Source organism: Lutra lutra, chromosome 10, assembly GCF_902655055.1.
Source record: "Lutra lutra chromosome 10, mLutLut1.2, whole genome shotgun sequence".
Lineage (NCBI taxonomy): Eukaryota > Metazoa > Chordata > Mammalia > Carnivora > Mustelidae > Lutra > Lutra lutra.
Window position 1 is genome coordinate 97,302,877 of NC_062287.1, and position 16,798 is coordinate 97,319,674.

A 16,798-nucleotide genomic window follows, 5' to 3' on the forward strand; every position below is an offset into this window, starting at 1 on the left:
ATCCCCAATTACCACTCCATCAAGTACTGGCTGTGGCCTTGGGCAAATTACTTAATCCTTCTATGCCTCAGTGTCCTCATCTCCAAAAATGAGTAGAAACAGGACATTACTAGAATGTGTAGAAGATTAAGTGCATATGTGAGAAGTGCTAAGAATAGTACTTGGCATAAAGTAACTGCCCTTAGGTCTTTTGGTTTGTTTTGTTTTTATTTTTTTTATTTTATTTATTTGTTTATTTATTAAAGATTTTATTAAGAGAGAGAGATCACAAATAGGCAGAGAGGTAGGCAGGGGGGGTGGGAAGCAGGTTCTCCGCTGAGCAAAGAGCCTGACATGGGGCTCAATCCCAGGACCCTGAGACCATGTCCCGAGCCAAAGGTAGAGGATTAACCCACTGAGCCACCCAGGCGCCCCAGGTTGTTTTGTTTTAAAAGCACATTCAAAGCACCATATTCCACAGCCATTACATTTTGCAAATGTGTTCTAGTATTAGCTCATGGTCACATCTAAGCTTGACTACTACATTCTTTCTTTTCACAGCCCTTTTGCCAGTTCAACATGCAGGGTAATGTTGGATAATTTTAAGATCTGCTATAGCACCAGCACAGCCTCTGACATATTTGCCCAGGTACAACTTCAACAGACAGGAAAGACTGTGCATATTTCCATGTCAGTCCTTCCCTTTATGTTACCAGCCCAAGGGAAACTATAATAAAAAGACTGTGGGAATCCTGCTATTGAAAAAACTACTAAGTTTTACCAAAAGCAGTCACTGGCAATTCATACTGGCAAGTCATATTCTGGAGAAAATTCACCTTTCTAGCCAGATTTATTTATGAAAGTAAGTGATATATCCTCCTCATATGCTTAAAGTACACCTCACCTTCCTGAACAATTCCCTTGTTCCCACTAGGAAGTTTGACCTTTTACCTCCTATTCACCTTTCTCTCTGCTCCTTTGTAGCCTAGACTAGTTAAATTCTCTGCTTAGGAGGAAATACTTCTGGCATGTGCTTTGCCAGCCATAAGCCTCAAGAGTAAAAATCATGAGTTTATTGCCAGGCAGACATTCCCAAAGAATACAGCTGCACTGCTCAAAACAACAGGAGTGAAGCTGGGCCCCTTCTGTCTGGTGCATATAGCTGCAGTGAACTGGGCTTAGGACAAACAAAGGGACTGAGCTCAGTAGCCCTGTAATAATGAAAAACTGTGGTTACAGGATAACTATCTGGCTCTGGGGTGAAAATTAACTCCTGGTCAAAAGAACCACCTCCAGGGAGTCTCAACACTCCAGAAGGTCCCTAGTCACCTACCTGCAGGTGCCTCTTTCCATATGGCTTATACGGAGATATCCATGCTTGCTCTCAGCTTCCAGTTGAGTGGCACAAGGACCCTGGGGAAGAGTTGGCCTTGTGGATCAGCAGTTGTTAAAGAAAGGAAATTAACACCCACAGGTTGGCTCTACTTTGGTAAAGAGGGTGAGAGGTGCTGTCTGCCAGCTTCCATGGCATTTCCAGCCAGTTTGGAATAAATGAGGCTGCTTGAGCTCATAAAGAGAAAGAGAAAGAAAAGCTTATGTGAGCTTAGAGTTTTAAAAAGAAGGAGGTGGAAGGTTAGCATGGTTTATTAGCTACCAGCATTTATATGATCATGTGGGTAAAACTGATGGAGTAGATGGGACAGCAAAAGGATTGTTCTAAATCTTTGCAGGGGCTGTAGAAGATCTCTAATCTTAAATAAAGTGGAGATTGTCTGGCTACTGCTTCCACTAGAAAATAAGGGCTCGGACCTCACATTTTAGCTTTTTCTTTCCTTACATCTCCTTTGTAGATTTCTATATTGTACCATTTGTTTGAGGGGTTGCAAAACATGTCAAAGCACAAAACAACATAATCTAAGAAGAGAGAAGCAAAGGTTCTGGCATTACAACGAGTACTTAAATTTGAGGCCATCTTTAGTTGGCACCTTCAAAATGCCTAGTATTTCTAAGGAGTACACAACCACAGGACTTAATAAACTTTGAGATCACTCTACATCTAGGGAAGCCCCAGAATACAGACAGCTTGAAGTACAAGTAAACAGCGGGGTCTCAATCCAGATATGCTGACATTAACACTTCTCTTTTTGGGAGAAGGAAGATTAACAGGTGGAAAGTTGGTGAAGAAGCCAGGAGAGAGGGGCACCTGGGTGGCTCCGTGGGTTAAAGCCTCTGCCTTTGACTCAGGTTGTGATCCCAGGGTCCTGGGATCGAGCCCCGCATCGGGCTCTCTGCTCGGCAGGGAGCCTGCTTCCTCCTCTCTCTCTGCCTGCCTCTCCGCCTACTTGTGAGCTCTCTCTCTCTCTCTCTGTCAAATAAATAAATAAAATCTTTAAACAAAAAACAAAAAGAAGAAGCTAGGAGAGAGGGGTGCCTAGGTGTCTCAGTCGGTTAAGCGTCTGCCTTCAGCTTGGGTCATGATCCCAGGGTCCTGGGATCAAGTTCCACATAGGGCTCCCTGCTCTGTGGGGAGCCTGGTTCTCCCTCTCCCTCTGTCCCACGGCTCGTGTTCTCTCTATCTCAAATAAATAAATAAAATATTTCAAAAAAAAAAAAGTTAGGAGAGAGGTTATAGGTCAATTCCTCTCACTTTCTGCTGCAGAAATACTGTAAGGTACTGAGTTCCCACAGCTAGCTTTCTGTTTATACTTCTATCTAGCATTTAGCATAATACCAATTTAGTAGGTGGTAAGCTTTAGAGGGCAGAGATCATGTCTTGTTCATCTGGATACCTAACATTGTACCATATAAACAACAGAAGTTCAATAAATGCTCACTGAATCAAAAATTACATACAGAGTACTCTGTATGTAATTAAGAATTCATTCATACTTCCCCATTATTAACAGCTCCAGATGAAGAAGAGTTAACCAACAGGGTCTCACCAGCACTAATGTATCTTGGGTTCCTGGGTATTACCACCTCATCTCTTCTCATGCTTCTGTCTCTCCATCTGTCCCTAGCTCACTGAGTTCTCAAATTTTAAAGTACATCATGATCACCTACAAGACTCTTTAAAACACAAATTCTGGGGGCCTACAACCAGAGTTTCTGATTCTGTGGGTCTGGGGTAGGACTTAAGGATTTGCATTTATAACACTTCCCTAAGTAATGATGGTACTGGTCCAGGAGCCACACTTTGGTAAACAAAAGCAAACACTCGATGTGCTGAGTAGCAACTCATTTTACCAACACAAGTCCTGATGGGGGACAGAAAATAGTCTGGCACATGTGAACTTTGTGACTCCTCTATTCTTCCCTGCTTGAGAGACATGACTACAAGCAACAGAGGACATACTAGACTGTTAACTCTCAGGTTACCATTTGTTGGTGCCATAGAACAAAAGGTCTACAGTATTTTCAACTCACTAACCACAGCAAAAAGTGAAAAAATCCTGCTTGGGACCAGAAGAGCCCCACTTGGGGAGAATACAGAAAAACAGAGAGACCAGCAAGGTTATAATCAATGAGGAGACTGGCATAGCTCTAACTCAGACTGGTCTCCAAAATTTATAACAAAAATCATAATAATGATAATACCTAACATCTACTGAATACTTATATACCAAAAAATACTATTCTAAGTGTTTCGTTCATTTAATTTCACTCGTTTAACTCATTCAATCCTTGAAACAATCCTATAAACCAGGAACTATTCTTATGCCCATTTTACATATGAAGAAATTGAGGTCCCCAAAAGGTAAAATAAATTAACAAAGACCATACTGCTAGGAAGTAGCAGAATAAATATCTGAACCTAGACAGCGTGGCTCTAGAGCCCAAACTCAAACATTGTGGCTATAATGCCTCCCAAGCAAACTATATACTATAAATGACAGCTATCCTCCCCAAACTCCCACTTACTCATCCTCACAGACCTATTCAAAAGAAAAGTGGGGACACAGTCAAAGTGTCTTCAAACTGTACCAAAAGATATAAATCCTTAGGCCACATTGTATTTGAGCTGCATCCTCCTTAGCTAATCTATCAGAATTGGTAGTTAAAGTCCCAGGGGAATTATTAAATTTTTAGTAGCAGGGCCAAAACAAAATAGAAAATCAGGCCACTCCCTGGCTTGACTGTCAACTCCCTAAGGGCAGAACCATTTAATTCTTTTGTAAGACCCAAAGTACCCTGGAAAATGCTAAGCATTTAGAAAATCGCTACATACACTTCAAAATGACAGTAGAGAAAGGGCACAGGTGGGGAAGCATCAGTGAGTGGGGAAAGATCAAGAGGAAATTTCCTGGGGGAGAGACAGAGGCACAGAAAATCTAAGTCACATAATATAAAAGGGATAGAAAAGTTCATTGACAAAGCCCAGTATTTTCCCCTAGAAAAGCTTAACGGCACAGGCAATTCAGCTTAGAAACTAAGACCCTGGTTCTCAATAAGCACACTTCTCACTAGCAGTGTAAGGAGATGCAGTAAAAGTAAGAGAGGACACCAATGCTCCCGTGAATGATGGACCCCAAGTAAGTAAAAGTCCTGGGTGCTGTAAGGTGTCTGTCTCGGAAGGCTGGGTGCACTTACTTCTCTGTTTCCCAGGCAACCAAGCCAGCCCCTTATCACCTTCACTTTCATCACTGGAGCAGAATGAAAGGTAATTGGGTTAATTATTAAAGGAGCACTAGCTAGTACCGCCACTACTAATTATCCATTTATCTGGGGTTTATAAACAGCCATCTTAATTGATGTTGAATTGGAATGTGTCACTCACTTTATTTGCTTGGCTACTAGGTACCAGAGAGGTACAGGACAAGGAGATAAAGGGTCCAGCCATGGAGATAAATGGTCCAACACCAGAACTATTATTCATTTATGTTCATACCATTTAAGTATATTATGATGGCCCTCAACCATATCACACATACTGTTCATCTTTCCCAGATTTGCCAATTCAAGCAAAGATCTAGTATATTAGGCAATTTGTTGTATTAGAGAGCTATGATACTGGGTTGAGAAATCAGGCTAATTCCTAAAAGTCAGCAAGCCCAGGGCCCAGATGCCCACCCACATGGCCGAATCAGACCAGACAGGCCTCCTAAAAGTAATTCTCTAAGGTACCAGGGAAATGTGGAATATCTAAAAGGCAAAAGACAACCAAAAATAAAGTTAAAAAGGAAAAGAAAAGTCTTACAACAGAGGTAGCTCTGTCTGACCCACAACTTATAAATGTATTTTTTCTTCCTTATGATTTTTCTAAATAGTATTTTCTTTTCTCTGGCTTATAAGAATACACACATGTAATACACACAAAATAATGTGCTTATCAACTTTTCATATTATTGGTAAGACTTCTTGTCAACAGCAGGCTATTAGTAGCTACGTTTTTGGGGTATCAAAGTTACACACAGATTTTCAACTACATGGGGGGTCAGTGCCCTTAACTCCTGCAATTGTTCAAAGGTCAATTGTGTATGCTATTTTTTTTTTTTTTTAAAGATTTTACTTACTTATTTGACAGAGATCATAAGTAAGCAGAGAGCCAGGCAGAGGGGGTGGGGGGAAGCAGGCTCCCCGCTGAGCAGAGAGCCCCATGTGGGGCCCAATTCCAGGACCCTGGAATCAAGATCTGAGCCAAAGGCAGAGGCCTAACCCTCTGAGCCACCCAAGCGCCCCTGTATATGCTTTCTATAAGAGACCTACTTAGATTGAAAAAAATAAATAGGCTAAAAGTTAAAAGGATAGAAAAATTATATATCACACAATCAACAGGCATAAAAGAGCTGGAGTAGCTATACTAATATAAGAAAAAACGAGTTTCAATAAATTAAGATAACTGAAATAAGCAATCTGATAAGATTTCTGATAAGATAACTGAAATAAGAAATTAAGATAACTGAAATAAGGGACGCCTGGGTGGCTCAGTTGGTTGGACGACTGCCTTCGGCTCAGGTCATGATCCCGGAGTCCCGGGATCGAGTCCCGCATCGGGCTCCCAGCCCCATGGGGAGTCTGCTTCTCCCTCTGACCTTCTCGCTCATGCTCTCTCTCACTGTCTCTCTCTCAAATAAATAAATAAAATCTTTAAAAAAAAAAAAAAAGATAACTGAAATAAGAAATCAACAACAGAAGGAAATTTGGGAAATTCACAAATATGTGAAAATTGAAGAACACACTCCTAAATGTCTAGTGAGTCAAAGAGAAAAGAGACTTTTTTAAGAGAAAAATTAGGATGACTGGGCAATTAGAAAAATTAGGATGACTGGGCACAAAGCCATCTTTAGCCCAGGACACTCAACCAGGCCCCAGTGACCTGTGGCAAGGGGCAAGAAAATCCTGACCCATTGATTTTAATCAAAACACTAAATTAAGTACATCAGGCCCACATCTGCTGGGAACAGATGCTCATTAGGATGAAAGTCAAAAAGATTAGGCAGGACATATAACTAATAATCTACATTACCCAGGTCTCTATCCCTCAGAAGTTTTTTATTCTTCCAGTAATTACCAGGAAGATGTCAATGCCAGGGCTTCTCATTTCACTTTTATGAGGCCTCAAACATGCAGAAAATACTGTAAGCTTATGAACCTTTCAGCAGGTACCCCCTACTTGAACCCAGGCAAAACATGGCACAGAAGATTATGAGTCAGGCAGACAGAACTGGTTTAAAGTTCTAGGTCGGCCTCTTACTGTGTTGTTTCAGGCAAGTGACCTAACTTCTCTGAATGTCAGTTTTTCCCCCTGCAGCATGGAAATGGATGATCTACTTCACAGGGCTGCCATAACAATTATAGGAGGTAATATATGGGAAAGCACTTAGGACAGCACGTGGCTCACTACAGGCAGTCATTAACTTTATGTCCTTCTTTACTAGCAGTGGCTGTCACTGCACAGAGCTAGAGCTGTCTACCAAAAAGTCAGCAGGGGGAGCTCCCCCGACTTCTCTGTGGTCCCCAGAAATACACCTGGTAGAGTTGCAGTAGCTTTAAATTTACTTATATTACTTTTAGTATAGGTTCAGAACTTGTGTTGCTAAAGAAGGGGCATGACATGGGTTGATGGGTGACTAGAGGCCACCAGGAACCTACAGAATTGTGGGGAAGGCACCAAGATAAAGAGGAAGAGATGAAAATTAACAATCAAAACACTTCTTTGTAGTAGCTTCTGTTTTCTATTATCACTCTCAGGATCATGTGCGAGGAAGTGGGCAGAATGGATCTTAATTATCTGCAAATCCATTTTTTGTTGATGACTCTGAATGGCTTTGGCCTACACGAGACTCATTTGCCACACCTGGTCACACCTCCAGGTCACACCTCCAAAAACTGCAGGTGTGTGTATGCTTCATCCAGGCAAAAAGGCATTCACCTTTCAAAGAGTTTGGTTTTAGGGTACCTGGGTGGTTCAGCTGGTTAAACACCTGCCTTTGGCTCAGGTCATGATCCCAGGGTCCTGGGATCAAGACCAGCATCAGGTTCCTTGCTCAGTGGGGAGCCTGCTTCTCCCCTCTGCCCCCTCTCTTTGTTGCTCTCTCTGCCTGTGCTTTCTCTCTCTCTTAAATAAATAAAATCTTAAAAAAAAAAAAAAAAAAAAAAAAAAGGTTTGATTGATGTTGGAGCTAAGAGCCAAACAGCCAGATTGAGGTATGGTCAACCATCTAGACTTTGAGCTATAGGAGGATAAGAATCTGTACCCCAGAACAGTGCCTGGCACATAGCTACACAAAAAATACCTGTTGAATGTAATTGTTTTGAGACTATCACAACCTCATTCCAATCATACAAGTGAAACTGCCTTTCTAGGAAAACTGGGAGTGCTTACTGTTAACAGGCCAATTTGTCTTTCACTCCAAAAGCCGTTATCACAGGAGCTCTATTACATGATCACAGTAAGTTTAATACAAAGCAAAAATCTGCATCCACTAGAAGGCTCAAAAAAAGGGCTATGACATAATGATTTTCCTCAGTAAGCTCCACTGGGTCATAAAAGGCTATGTCTAGAAACAACTTAAAACAGAAGAATTAGGGATGCCTGGGTGGCTCAGCTGGTTAAGTATCTGTTTTCGGCTCAGGTCATGATCCCAGAGTCCTGGGATCGAGTCCTACATCAGGCTCCCTGCTCAGTGGGGAGCCTGCCTCTCTCTCTGCCTGCCATTCCCTCTGCTTGTGTGCTTACGCTCTCTCTGACAAATAAAAATCTTTAAAAATAAAACAAAATAAAATAAATAGATAAAGAGGAATTAATGCAATTAAGAAAAATCCTGGAAACCAGCCAAGTTCCCTGGGAGCTCTTTCCTTCTTCTAGATTAAGGTCCTGGAAGAAGCATGCTATTTTGATGCTCTTTTTTAAAATAACTGTACAGAGGGAGGCAGACTAGGAAGCTCTGGAGTCCCACTGCCTGGTTCAGTTCTGGCTCCTCAACTTCCAGCTGTATTACTCTGGACAAGTTAGTCTTCTGGGCTTTAGCTTCCTCCATACCCAAACACAGGTACCCAGCCCCCCACCCCCCTACACCCCACCCCTGGGCTCACTTCTTGAAAGTTTGTGTTATACCATTTCAGTTTTACAAAAGACCTACATTAGTATCTTGCTTTCACTAAGTAAAGGAAATCTGAAGAGGATTTCACTCTTATGAAAAAAGACGAAAAGTGAAACTAGCATTCAACATTTGCTTTGCAGCAAGCTGTTAGCGAGGCAGCGTGCACGCCGAACATCAACCTGCCAGAGCTCTGAACCGCATCTGTGAGCACATCTGTGCTTTATCTCAATTTATTTTGTGCCTCCATTAGCAAGATGTGTCATAAGGTATGAGAAAAGCCTAAGAGACCTTGTTTTTTGGATTTGGGTACACTAAAAATTTTTTCCGTATGAATTAATGGTAATTGCTTCTTCACTATGCCATTTTGGCTTGCAAAAGGTTCTGTAAGAACACTCCACTTTTGGATAGCAGAGGAAACCTGAATCTACAAATGATGAGGGCCTTTAAGAAAAGACCAATAGGCTCTCTATAACATGTATCTTCAGAAAACAGAAGAAACTGGTTTAATTGTGAATGCAAACCATCTGCTAACCTAATTCAAGAGTGAGGTTCTTGAGAATCTAGATTTCCTTCCCCTTGAGATACTTTGCATTCTTTGCTAGAGAACTCTTCTCAGTAGATTTCATATCTGTTAACAACTACCTGCTGGAACACAACCCCTGTATTCAAAAGTATCCATAAGGTAAAGTGGGCCTTTTGGGTGTCAGACCTCTGGGCATAAAGGAGGAAACAGGAAATGGCGGTAGAGTTCTAAAATCTAAGGAAGAAATAAACATACAGCTGTTCCTAAGCAAAGCTAAATGCCAAGGAAACAGAGATTTTCTAGCAGTAGAGGAACAGGAGGTGCTGTGTGGGGTGATAGAGGCAGATGTCTGGAACACAGGGTGGAGAAGAGCTCTGTAGTATTGCCTGGCAGTAAGTGATTATCTGCCAGTAAGGAGCTTCCACACACCATCAGCCAAGCCACACAGAAACACCAAGCACGGGGAGGCACCAAGGCATGGCGTCTGTTCACCCACTAGGGCCAGAAGTCCTCAGACAAGCTCATTAGGGAACCAGATGTAGTCTGCTCCCCAAACAAGGCTGGGCCAACAAAGAGTCTGGTGGCTAGCAGAGAAACCACTGAGGTTTCTAGGACTTCTAGGCCTTGACAAGGGGTTAAGGATAGTCCTGCCTAAGAGTGACCAGAGATCCTGTGGCCTTCTAGCTGTCACAGTAGCTTGGTTAGAAATCACATTCTCCCAGGCTGACAGTGTTAGTGTCTCACCCAGATCCCTTCCTACCTTTACCACCACATAGCCCAGATTTTCTGAAACATAATGTCTTCAAGAAATTTCTAATAGATGCTAATTAAAGACACACCTAAATGTGGATTGATTTTTATACTGATTATGCTTTCACATACATAAATTTAGAGGTTGGGAGTAGAGGTGAGGGGGAAGTGGAGGAAAGAGTGTGAAAGGGAAATAACCTTTATCAGAAAAAAACAGAATCCTGCTTTGTTTTCTTCTCTAGACACTGTCCAGAAGCAGCAGCACACACTACATCTGAGGGGTAGCTTAGGTCACATCATGTAGCTTAGGTCAAAAACATTCGTTGCTAAGCTAGTCAGCCACCATAAAACTGCCTCAGCTGGGCTTGTCCAGCCCATTTTCTGTTTCTGAAGTTTCTGAACCAGCCTTATGGGTCCCCTCTCCTCCTTCTTCCCTGGAAGATTCTGGAAACTCCATCTGCGGGCAGATGAGTGAAGGGTTGAAGAGGTGTGCATTAAACTCCTAATTAAATCACAGGATCCGGTTCATGAGTATCTCACCAACCAAAACATGAACAAGACACCTTTATCATTCAATTAAAAGCATAGCTAGAATCTAATTGTCAGATTAAGAAACAAAGAGTTTAAACAAGGTTTTTTAAAAAAGATGTTTGAAGGAAGTGGGAATGGCCAAGATAAACCAGGTTTGCTCCATTCTCATTTCCTGCCTTGAAATAAGGAACTGGGTACAAAACAGTTTTCAGCCAGATGCCAAGATGCCATCACAACAACATAGGTAAAGGAGGGGAAAGCTTTCTCTGGCTCCCTGCCCCTTCAACTTTTCAAATTCCAAAGAAACATTTCCTTACCTGCCAGGACCCTGTTAACAGAAGAGTGAGTTGCCAAGCCAGGCTGTCCACGTTCATGAAAAATCCCCGCATAAGGCAAGTACTCAGGCAGCAAGAAACGCCTACAAGAAGGAACCATGTATGAGAAGCCTATGAAACATTCCATAAAACAAAGGAGATATACTATCCATTACCCCCCAACAGTCAAGGCTAAGGGATCCACTAAACTTAGAATCCACAGAAGCCCCGCACATTTTAAAAATTTCTGGAATCTGTCCTTCTGCAGACTTGTATCTCCTTCCTGTCTTTCTTCTGCAGTTTCACAGGGCTTCTAATCTTGAATAGGATACTCTCCAGGCCACTCTTCTCTTTTCATTGTGGCCAATCATCTCCTGTCAAGTCTTTAGGTGGCATGGCTGGATTACAGGCTGACTAGGAAATAATTCCAGATACAGAACCCGAAGTCCAAAAGTAGGTTTAAAAACAAAATCCCAGGCTCTCATAAAGGCTCCCTCATAAAGACTGACCACCCAGTTCTTACCTTGGAACGAAGCGTCCAAGTGAAGGTGCGGACATCCGGGCATTGCGTGGAGCTCGGTGCCTGGATCTGTCACCATTGTCCCTGGAGAAAATAAAAAGACTTATGTAGAAGAGAATCACTAAAGCAGAACCAGCCATCAGCGTGAGAGACAAACATCCCCCAAAGGAAATTTCTTATTTATTCATTCATTCATTCATTTATTTGGCAGACAGAGATCTCAAGTAGGCAGAGAGGCAGGCAGAGAGGGGTGAGGGAAGCAACCTCCCTGCTGAGCAGAGAGCCCGATGTGGGGCTCGATCCCACGACCCTGAGATGATGACCTGAGGCGAAGGCAGAGGCTTAATCCACTGAGCCACCCTAGTGCCCCCCAAACGAAATTCCTACACTTAGGTGAAGATCTCAAAGAAATTAGTCATCCGGTTGCTTACTAATTTGGATGACACATTAATAACACTACATTTCTGGAGTACCTCAACTAAAAGCTTTATGAGCATTTGCTGACAGTTCAGTAAGAAGGAGGATGATTTTTCATGAGCTAATGTGATCTCTGAACCCTGTAGCATCTGAAACTGAAGTCAAGTTTAGATCTTCCAAGGGACCCAGAATGGAAATATATAAACTTCTTTTTCTAGATTGAAAGATACAGAGAAACTTTGGCTTTGGGGAATCTTGGGAGAAAAAAATTCCCCCATCAACTTCATTCACCAAATGGTAATCTCTAAATGAGTCTGTTTAGGTCTCTGATACGGGGGGGGGGGGGGGGGGGGGGGGGGTGATCACTCATGAAAAGTGAAAGAAAAAGAACAAAAGAAAAAGATTAGGCTGTCCCTTTTTTTAGCGACTGCAAAATTCGCATTAATGAAGAGTGTGAGACAATGCAATCCCAAGCATTTGAGTTTTAAAAAAAAAAAAAGAAAAGAAGGCGGCGGCTAGGTGTTTTCTTTATGGTCTGGTAAAGCAATAGTAATAACCACCATTTATTAAATACCAAGTTTCAGTATAAAGGTTATTAACATGTTATCCTATTTAATCCTTCTAACTATTCCATAAGGTATTACTGGCTTTGTTTTATAGATACGGAAACTAAGGACCAGAAAGGCAAATGCCCAAGGTCACACGAGTAGTAAGTGGCTAAGGCAGGATTCAAGGCATATCTCTACCTGATTATGAAGCCCTTGCTCTTTCCACTATACTTCACTGCCTCCTACAAGACTTCACATGGCTTAGTTTCTAAGGCATCAAAGGAACAATAAGCCAAAGGGCACTGCCTGGACAGTGCAGTTAATTAGCTGCTTAACCAACTCCACAAAATAAATGAACCCCTGAAAGCTTGATTTGGTACTTTTTCTGAATTCTCCTTGGATTATCTTCAACTTAATGAGATCATCTTTGAACTGGCCCTGGAACCAAAGTTAAGACAATATTTTAGTTTTCAAATGGACTACTGGGAGCTTTAGAAGCCAGAAATGAACGCCTAGGAAGGTTTTTATATCTTAGTGGGATTGGATGCTGAGCATTAACAGAGAAATCAATATCAGAGATATTGGAAGCTGATCCATTAAAAGTCGGTACTTGCTCTTTGTTTTCCCAAAAGAGAAGACAAAATATTGTTTTCCTTAACATATCCTATCCTCTTGACTTGAAACTCTACAGATGAAGGGAGAGGCAAAGGGAGAGAGAAAGAGAGAAACAGAGAACGAGAGAGGGAGAGAAAACAGACTATATGGAAAGTAAAAACGTTATTAAAAATAACAATGAAATCAGAACTTCATGACTAGTACACTGCAGCTCTGGGGAACCCACAAATTGTTACAAGATCTCAGTAGCCATATGCAAACAGAAGATAAATATCAAAAAAATAAGATAGTTCTTAAATTAAGCATATTATTATTTTTCAAATATATGTAGCTTCAAATTTTGACCAAAGTACCAATTCACTTTTTTTTTCTTTCAGATTATTTATTTATTTATTTATTTGACACAGAGAGAGAGAGAGAGAGAGAGAGAGAGACACGGTGAGAGAGGGAACACAAGCAGGGGGAGTGGGAGAGGGAGAAGCAGGCTTCCTGTTGAGCAGGGAGCTGGGGGCTCGATCCCAGGAGGCTGGGACCATGACCTGAGGCGAAGGAAGATGCTCAAAGACTGAGCCACCCAGGTGCCACCCCCCCATATCACACTTAAATGTACAAATGAAGGCTGCTGTGTGGCTCAGTCGGTGGACCATCCAACTCTTGATTTTGGCTCAGGTCATGATCTCAAAGTCGTAAGATCAAGCCCGGAGTCAGGCTCCCAGCTCAGTGGGGAGTCTACTTGAGATTCTGGGATTTTCTCTCTCCCTCTACCCTTGCCCCTCCCCAGGCTCACTCATGTTCTCGCTCTCTCAAATAAACATATCTTTCTTTTTTTTTTTTTAAAGATTTTATTCATTTACTTGACAGAGAGAGATCACAAGTAGGCAGAGAGGCAGGCAGAGAGACGGGGAAGCAGGCTCACCGCTGAGCAGAGAGCCCGATGCGGGACTCGATCCCAGGACCCTGAGATCATGACCTGAGCCGAAGGCAGCGGCCTAACCCACTGACCCACCCAGGCGCCCCTCAAATAAACAGATCTTTAAAAAAAAGTACAGAGATGCCTGGGTGGCTCAGTGGGTTAAAGCCTCTGCCTTCGGCTCATGTCATGATCCCGGGGTTCTGGGATCAAGCCCCACATCGGGCTCTCTGCTCAGCAGGGAGCCTGCTTCCCCCTCTCTCTGTCTCTGCCTGCCTCTCTGCCTACTTGTGATCTCTGTCTGTCAAATAAATGAATAAAATCTTTAAAAAAATTTTTAAAAAGTACAAATGAATTTAGGACAGCTTTCATAACAGCATATTTTATTTATCAATAGGCACTAAAAGTATAGTTAATTACCATGAGAAAAGTCAGAAAACATTCTGAAGTTAAAAAGGGTCCTAAGCCTCAAAAAGGTTAGAAACTAAGCCAGGGAGACATTTCTGCAAAGAAGACATCCAAATGGCCAACAGACACATGAAAAAGTGCTCAACATCACTGGGCATCAGGGCAATACAAATCAAAACCACAGTGAGATACCACCTAACACCAGTCAGGTTGGCTAAAATTAACAAGTCAGGAAACGACAGGTATTGGCGAGGATGCGGAGAAAGGGGAACCCTCCTACATTGTTGGTGGGAATGCAAGCTGGTGTAGCCACTCTGGAAAACAGTATGGAGGTTCCTCAAAAAGTTGAAAGTAGAGCTACCCTACGACCCAGCAACTGCACTACTGGGTATTTATCCCAAAGGTACAAATGTAGTGATCTGAAGGGGCATGTGCACCCCAATGTTTATAGCAGCAATGTCCATAATACCCAAACTATGAAAAGAGCCTAGATGTTCATCAACAGATGAATGGATAAAAAAGATATGCACTCTCTCTCTATGACATCTTTGTGTCGTGTGTGTGTACACACACATACACATACACACAGGAATATTATGCAGCTATCAAAAAACCTGAAATCTTGCCATTTGCAATGATGTGGATGGAATTAGAGGCTATTATGCTAAGTGAAATAAGTCAAGCAGAGAAAGACAATTATCATATGATCTCACTGATATGAGGAATTTAAGAAACAAGACAGAGGACCATAGGGGAAGGGAGGGAAAAATGAAACAAGAAGAAACCAGAGAGGAAGACAAAGCATAAGAGATTCTTAATCTCAAAGAAACAAACCGAGGGTTGCTGGAGTGGAGAGGGGGATGGGGTGGTTGGGTGATGGATACTGAGGAGGGTATGTGCTATGGAGAGTGCTGCGAATTGTGTAAGACTGATGAATCACAGACCTGTACCCCTGAAACAAATATTATATGTTAATAAGACAAAAAAAGAAGAAAGAAACTAAGCCAGGAAAAGGAGCACCATTGGATACACGCAAGTGCTTCCTCCATAGCTCTGAGAGAGAGCTGCCTTCCCAGAATCAATCAATCACACTGTGGAGCTGACAACTGGCTTCTGTGAAGTCCAAAGATCCCTCCCCCCAGACAACAAACAGCATTCTATCTGGTGTCAGCAGGGCTAACGAGCAGGGAAGGAGAAGCCAGTGCACTAGATCATACTGACTAGCAATTGCCAGGGCTCAAAGATGGCACGGGGCTTGGTGAAAAGACAAGGAGAGACAATTTAGAAAAATGGACAAACAAAATACATCAGGGCTGGGGGAAATCTGGGCTTCTTCAACACAATTCACAAGCCTCTTTTCATTGTTATTAAAACCGACAACCAATCAACTCCTTTCTTTCTTCCTTTTGTGAGAGAGAGAGTGCACAAGCATGGTGGGGAGGGGGAGGAGAGAGAAATCTTAAGCAGGCGCTATGCTCAGCACAGAGCCCAACTCAAGGCTTGATCTCATGACCCTGAGATCATGCCCTGAGCATAAATCAAGAGTAATACACTTGGGGCACCTGGGTGGCTCAGTGGGTTAAGCCTCTACCCTCGGCTCATGTCATGATCCCGGGGTCCTGGGATGGAGCCCTGCATTGGGCTCTCTGCTCAGCGGGGAGCCTGCTTCCCCCTCTCTCTCTCTGCCTGCCTCTCTGCCTACTTGTAATCTCTGTCAAATAAATAAATAAAATCTTTAAAAATAAAAAAAATAGGGGCGCCTGGACGGCTCAGTGGGTTAAGCCGCTGCCTTCGGCTCAGGTCATGATCTCAGGGTCTTGGGATTGAGTCCCACATCGGGCTCTCTGCTCAGCAGGGAGCCTGCTACCCTCTCTCTCTCTGCCTGCCTCTCTATCTACTTGTGATCTCTCTCTGTCAAATAAATAAATAAAATCTTAAAAAAAAATAATAATTTTTTTTTAAAGAGTCATACACTTAACCGACTGAGACATCCAGGCACCCCCAATCAACTCCTTTCTGATTCAGTTTTTCCTTCCATTAAAAAAATGGGGGTGAGGGGCGCCTGGGTGGCTCAGTGGGTTAAGCCTCTGCCTTCAGCCCAGGTCATGATCCCAGGGTCCTGGGATCGAGCCCCGCATCGGGTTCTCTGCTCCGCAGGGAGCTTGCCTCTACCTCTCTCTCTGCCTGTCTCTCTGCCTACTTGTGATCTCTGTCTGTCAAATAAATAAATAAAATCTTAAAAAAAAAAAAAAACAACAAAAAACGGGGGTGAGACACAAAACATGGCCACAAATAATGGCTTTACAGGATTCAGAGATTACTGGGGTATATTTGGGAAAATACAAATGAGATCAGCTGGCTCAGACACAAAGTCTCCGACTGATGGTCACATTCAACAACATGAAAGACGTCATATGTTAAGTGAGTGGAGATGTATCTGCTGGTCCTCAGCTTAACATCTTGACAGATGATAGAGAAGTAGGAGCTAAACAGCAGCTCAATAAAATACAGAGAAGACTTCAAATTAAAAGCACTGAGAATTCGAGTATAGAAGGAGAAGAGTGAGAGCGTGGGTCTCAGAACGATTAGAAAACTGTGGAAAGCAGTAAACACACAGTAAGAGGAGAGAACAGCAAAGAACATCCAGGAGTAAACAGCTCAAACACTGTTCCAGAAAAACCCTGAAAACAGGAATGGGAAAGGTGGCAAAGGCCAGAATGTTCGACCACAGGACAAGTGA

At 42.6% G+C, this 16,798-nt stretch overlaps 1 protein-coding gene across 3 annotated transcripts in view; it reads right to left on the minus strand.

Moving 5' to 3' along the window:
• Positions 1-16,798, minus strand: part of AMBRA1 (autophagy and beclin 1 regulator 1) — a 178,437-nt gene that overhangs the window by 80,161 nt on the left and 81,478 nt on the right. For all 3 annotated transcript variants that reach the window (XM_047693076.1, XM_047693075.1, XM_047693074.1), the window contains 2 exons: positions 11,164-11,244; positions 10,644-10,744 (listed from right to left, as the gene is read on the minus strand). In XM_047693076.1, the coding sequence (XP_047549032.1) occupies positions 10,644-10,744; positions 11,164-11,244 (182 nt within the window). The remainder of the gene's footprint in view (positions 1-10,643; positions 10,745-11,163; positions 11,245-16,798) is intronic.